Source organism: Sinocyclocheilus rhinocerous, unplaced genomic scaffold (genome assembly GCF_001515625.1).
Source record: "Sinocyclocheilus rhinocerous isolate Xijiao unplaced genomic scaffold, SAMN03320098_v1.1 scaffold2011, whole genome shotgun sequence".
Classification (NCBI taxonomy): Eukaryota; Metazoa; Chordata; class Actinopteri; order Cypriniformes; family Cyprinidae; genus Sinocyclocheilus; species Sinocyclocheilus rhinocerous.
The window spans coordinates 136,990-142,546 of NW_015649239.1; the positions used below are offsets into that span (position 1 = coordinate 136,990).

A 5,557-nucleotide genomic window follows, 5' to 3' on the forward strand; every position below is an offset into this window, starting at 1 on the left:
ATGAAAAGGTGTCGTTTTATTAGGCTATTGCTGCACGTTTCTTTGTGAAATTGAAATTAGGGATGCACCGATACTACTTTTTCCAGTACTCGCCCGATACCGATACTTTTATTTTTGGTACTTGCCGATACCGAGTACCGATACCGATGTTTTTATTGCATTTGTAAATTTTTTAAATATTGGGTACAGAAACCAAAAGGGTATGTATAATGTTAGTTGGTTAACTTCATTTATCAAATAGATACAGTCAAACCAAAATTTATTCAGACACCTTCAACATTTCTCACATTATCACAGTTTATTTGCTATAGTTTAGAAAATGGTAATAAAATATGACAAGAACTCAGAGTTACACTGTGTCAGAACAAATTCATCTTGATAATGCTAGATAATTTTGATAGAAAGGTATGTAATAGATTACAATCAACCAAAATAATTCAGACAGCTGTTAGTATGACAGTATTTACACAACTATCAATACTTAGTCGGGCAACCCTTAGCCTTAATGACAGCATATAGTCTCCTGGGCATGCTGTCATCTAAGTTCATGCAAACCTCAACTTCAGTTTTTTTCCCAGACTCGGTCTGAATAATTTTTGGACCCAAATTTGTATCAGTTTTACTGGTAGTCCACTGTATGAAGAATTTTTGGGTATGATTTGTCACAGTTTACTTTATTTTGCTATCCTCACTTACATAAATGAACTATAGTGTCCTGCACCCACTAGTAAAAAAATATCAAAAATTATATCTGGTCTCTGAATCATTTTTGGTTTCACTGTATATCCTTCGGTTATTTTCACACTTAATTATGCCCATTAAATGTATTTTACAAGTTTTTGTTACTTTCACTGTTCATTTTTTTGCTCTATGGTACATCATCTTTAATTTAATAGCATTAGAGCTGCTCCATTGCAGCGGCTTAGTACTTTAATCACGCGCTTTGCTGTAATAATGCAGGGAACCACTCGTTATAAATCTCCTAACTGTGATATTTTCAGAAATAGAAGTCGCGTTTTTTCATCTGAAACGTGCTGCGATTTATATTCCAAAGCCACTCATATAATGCAGAAACACTCAAGCAAGCAAAACACACACAACACGTGTACGTATTTGTACTGGTGCAGAATGAGAGGACAGTAGTACAGCCTAGCGCATTTCACACAGGCTGTTAGATTCACTTTCGCCAGAAAGTCGTGTATGCCTAAGGTTGAAAATAAATGATGTTTATAGTGAATGCCCCTATAAATGGTCTTATTTTTACGATTTAGTTTTAATCCAAATGATGCGTGTGCTAAGTGAGTGAACATCAATGTTCACACAACAGAAGTGCTCGCGCTTTCTCTCACTCTCTCTCTCTCTCCCCCTACCGTTAAGTAACTTGTGCATTGTTTTACTTACTTGTTTTTGACATATCCGACCGAACTACAAACTTTCCAGTGATGTCTGTGAGAAAGGGATATTAACTCGACAAGCTTGTGCATGTGCGCTCGCTCCACTCAGCGTGCTTTGCTCATCAGCTCGCGCACATCAGCTATACAGGCGTTAATACAGAATGTTTAACATTATATTCATTGCATACATATACTTCGTAGACATCCTTAATGGATATTTTTTGATTATAACTTCTGAAAGGTATGGCCAAAAATACATAAAAAAACTGGTCTCTTTAGATTCAGTGTAGAATGCAGAGTCGAACCATACCCAATGTTCCCATGTCAGCTATTTTGGGTGTCGGCCATTTTGAATTTTGTTGTAAAATGTTATAAATGCATTAGCATATCATTACAAAACTCGGTATGGGTCTTTGGCACCATGCCCTGATGGTACTCAAAAAGTTTTGGAGCAGCACCACCTTGTGGTCAAAAGTTATAATGAAATTTACAAAAAAATACTAATAACTTTTGAGTATGCTAGCCTATTGTAATGAGTGTCTTGGCAAAACTTTGACATATTGACACCAAACTTTGTATGTGCCATTATCACCTCACACTGACCACAACACATCAATTTGGTAACAGCGCCACCTATTGGTCAAAAGTGATAAGCCATTAAATCATATTACCAGTGGATGTATTTATGATTTTTCAGCCATTTTGACTACAATAATCTTAAAATGGCTTTAGTTACTCATTGTTACAGTTGGTCTGATGCTTGCTGCCTTGCTTGCTTCTGTAATGCTTGGCCCTTTAATTGCTGCTTGCAGCTAGATTTATTATTATTATTATTATTATTATTATTATTGTAGCCATCTCCAAATCTGTGCCTCAACCCAATGCGGTCTCTGGGATTGATGGCTTGTTTTTTTGCTTTGATATGCATTTGTAGCTGTGAGACCTTTGTGCCTTTCCAAATCATGTCACTCCAAGTGGACTCCAATCCAAGTGTAGAAACATTGCAAAGATGGTTAAGCAAAATTTCAGCTCAATTTCAAATGTCTGAATACTTATATATCAATGTGATATTTCAGTTTTTTTCTCTTCTTTTTAATACATTTGCAAAGTCACAAGGGGTGTGAATACTTATATATATAATACTGTACTTACACTGTGGGGGTCCCTGCTTGCAAGTAGTCTGAATGACTGGACTGCAGCGCTCTGTACCCTGGTTGGAAGCTTTTCCGCTCCTGCTGTGTAGCCTGGAAGGAACTTTAGGAGAGTCTTGATGCTGGAGGGATGAGCTGCATTTCCCAAGGCCTTCAGTGCAAGGATCATATCCTCCTCAGAGTTTTTACTCAGGCCACTTGTAGCCATATCCAACAATGGCTGAATAACATTATTTACAAACGACAAGGTAAATGTAAAAATCAGAGTAATAAGTTTCACATAAAGCTTGCAGATTATAAAATCTGATATTTGTATTAATCATCTGGCATACAAAAGTAGGAGACCACAGATACCTGCACAACAGTGATGGGACAGGGATCAGTATACACACAGTATCTGTATACTAAAGAGCCATACGCCAAAACTACAGTGTTCCACAGGAGAGGATGTGATTTACTAAAAGGAATTGCCAGGAACTCCTGGAAAGCAGAACAGAGCATAAGAAGGCGAATAAACATGTCATTAATGATTGTATAACAAATATTTAACTAGGTCACTGACTCACCTGAGCTAATGCCACTGACACAGGCTCAGCAGACAAGTGGTTAAATGCGACTACCAGTGCCTGTCCTGCCTCATTTGCTGTAATGTCTCCTGCTTTGAATCTTGTTTCAAGGAATTTGAGTATCCTCTCATCTGTTACCTCCACAACCAAGTCCAGGAACCACCTCCTGAAGACCAAAAAAGAAGTCAGTAGGAGAAGATCTAGGATTGCATAGTACTTAGTCAGATGTAAAGAAAATACCTGTGCTCATCATTTCCTGAGACCTCCTTCCATAACTGCTCTAGATTCTCAAGTGTTGCCACACGTAGCAACTGAATTAGATTCAGAATATCTGTGCTGCTTGCACTGTCCACGTGATATATGTTAGCCTGTGCCAAGCGCTTGATTAAATCTAAAATCTGTTGGGGTACAGGACAATCAAAATCTGTTTATGAGTTAATCTACATGTCTGTAAATGTTTGAATGTTTATGAGTGTATGATCTTGGAGGTTTGCCTTTGGCACTGGTTCGTTCAGGTTGATCATCACAACAGGAATTGTTCTGAGGTCCTTTTCTGTCTTGTACATCAGGTTGCCTCTGCTCTGCACCTGTCCGGTCACTATTTTGTCAGTTGTGTCTGAAACTTTGAGAAGCTCAATGTCCCGTCTGGAAAAAGTAACATAACGTCATGCACAATCAGCAGTCTTGCAACAACTTGTTAGCTGGTGACTGTTTTAAGTACTTACAATGCCAGCAGTCTGGAGTTTCCTCCCTTTACATTGAATGGAGAGAAATATTGGCGCTCCTGAGCAAATGCTTTAGTGATCAAACCGTCATCTGCTGTGGACTTCACTGTGTAAGTGTGCTTCACTGTTGAAACAACACTCTCGCCTCTCTGTAAATTTAAACAGCATTCAGATCAGTTCAAGGTTGAACTTTCAGACTTTTCATGTTCAATTTTAAAACTGAAATATAATGAAACACACCTGTTTGCTGAGTTTGTCTTCAGGGGCAAGAGTCATGCCTCGGTATAAAGCAGCTGGCTGTTGACAGTTGGTAATATCAACCATTTGGGTCACTATCAGCTCTTTGGCACTGGAATCTTCTTCAACAGTGTAACTGCTTTGACATACACCATGAATTCCCAACTAAAGAAATACAAAAATTCTATATTCATATTGTTTTGTTTTTCCCATAGAGTCATACTCTTATTAAGGACTGTTTTGTTCAATTAACATGTAGATTTCATACCTCCACCAGTTCGTAAAAACTTTGTGTGGTTTTTACTGTGACTTGTAGAAATCCAAGGATCCCCCTCACAATATTTACAACTGTGTTTGAGACTCCAGGTGCTGTGCGAATGTCAGTAATTTGTCCTTTGGAGAATTCAAATATGATTGGTTGGCTGAATTCGGCAGATAGTCGCTTAGTGAGATTTTGGGAAGGGCTGAAGACACTTTTCCCGGGTAAGCCATTCAAGTCTTCAACATCTACATTTGAGATCTTAAAAGGAAAAGCACATTTTATAACATGTTTAGACATGATCTAGTTATTCTTACTATCTGCTGAGTTAAAAATAAATATAGCAGATTGCTTAGCTAAGAATAGATTGAAAAAAAAAATGATGGAATTGGGGCAACAGCATTGGTACCTGAAGCACAAAGGTTTGTGGTGATTCGCCAATGATTTTAAAAGTGCACCTCAGCTTCAGTGCTGACTCAACCAAGTCTGGCAGTTCTCGTCCCACTCGCACCAGTCCCTCATATTTATACTCATATGTTTTTTTAGAGTTCAGGAAAGGCTCTAAAATGTTAGCCATTGAGAAATTTCAGAAATTTGAAATGAAAAATTATGAACCAGGATGCTAATATGTATCTGATTGAATCCTAATTAACTTTACAAATCTTTATTATTGACATCAAATACAATAATAAAAATAATATTATAGTAAATCTTAGAATAAGGATATAATCTCTGTAGATTTATGAGTGATGTACATTATAGTGTTCCCATACCGTAATTGACGGTCTCACTGGCTAATGGGGAGAAAAAGAGATACATTACTGTTCTCCTTTCATATGAACCAGCATTAAAGTACAAACTTATATGGGAAAATTAATTGTGCTCAGCTCTAAACAATATTCAGCCAGGATTTATAATGACCACAACCTAAAACATGCAGTTTAATCTGGCTTAAATATGTCCTGGTCTTTATGTACTCACCAGCAAGGGCTACCAGGAGACAGAGATAAAGTCGCCACATGGTAAAGTCCAGAGGTGGTATAAGCAACTTGGAAATCACCTTTTATAACAGGGAGCTGTCTTTCCCTCCTACTCCCTTATCTCATGCAGTTAGTGAGGGAAAGTGACCCTGTGGCACTAAAACAAAAACACTAACATTTGCAGATTGTAGAACTTGCAGCAACAAGTTTCTTTAATTATTCTGATTTTGTTTAGTGTCCATGGT

General features: G+C 37.6%; 1 protein-coding gene across 1 annotated transcript in view; it reads right to left on the reverse strand.

The window, feature by feature from the left end:
- The window catches only part of LOC107710446 (vitellogenin-like), a 16,304-nt gene extending 10,951 nt beyond the window's left edge, over nucleotides 1–5,353 (reverse strand). Inside the window, exons 1-11 of the mRNA XM_016515213.1 lie at nucleotides 5,314–5,353; nucleotides 5,106–5,126; nucleotides 4,742–4,893; nucleotides 4,342–4,593; nucleotides 4,077–4,238; nucleotides 3,837–3,985; nucleotides 3,606–3,756; nucleotides 3,352–3,509; nucleotides 3,112–3,277; nucleotides 2,900–3,025; nucleotides 2,547–2,765 (exon numbers count right to left, since the gene is read on the reverse strand). Of these exons, the coding sequence (XP_016370699.1) occupies nucleotides 2,547–2,765; nucleotides 2,900–3,025; nucleotides 3,112–3,277; nucleotides 3,352–3,509; nucleotides 3,606–3,756; nucleotides 3,837–3,985; nucleotides 4,077–4,238; nucleotides 4,342–4,593; nucleotides 4,742–4,893; nucleotides 5,106–5,126; nucleotides 5,314–5,353 (1,596 nt within the window). The remainder of the gene's footprint in view (nucleotides 1–2,546; nucleotides 2,766–2,899; nucleotides 3,026–3,111; nucleotides 3,278–3,351; nucleotides 3,510–3,605; nucleotides 3,757–3,836; nucleotides 3,986–4,076; nucleotides 4,239–4,341; nucleotides 4,594–4,741; nucleotides 4,894–5,105; nucleotides 5,127–5,313) is intronic.
- Between the last annotated feature and the right edge of the window lie 204 nt (nucleotides 5,354–5,557).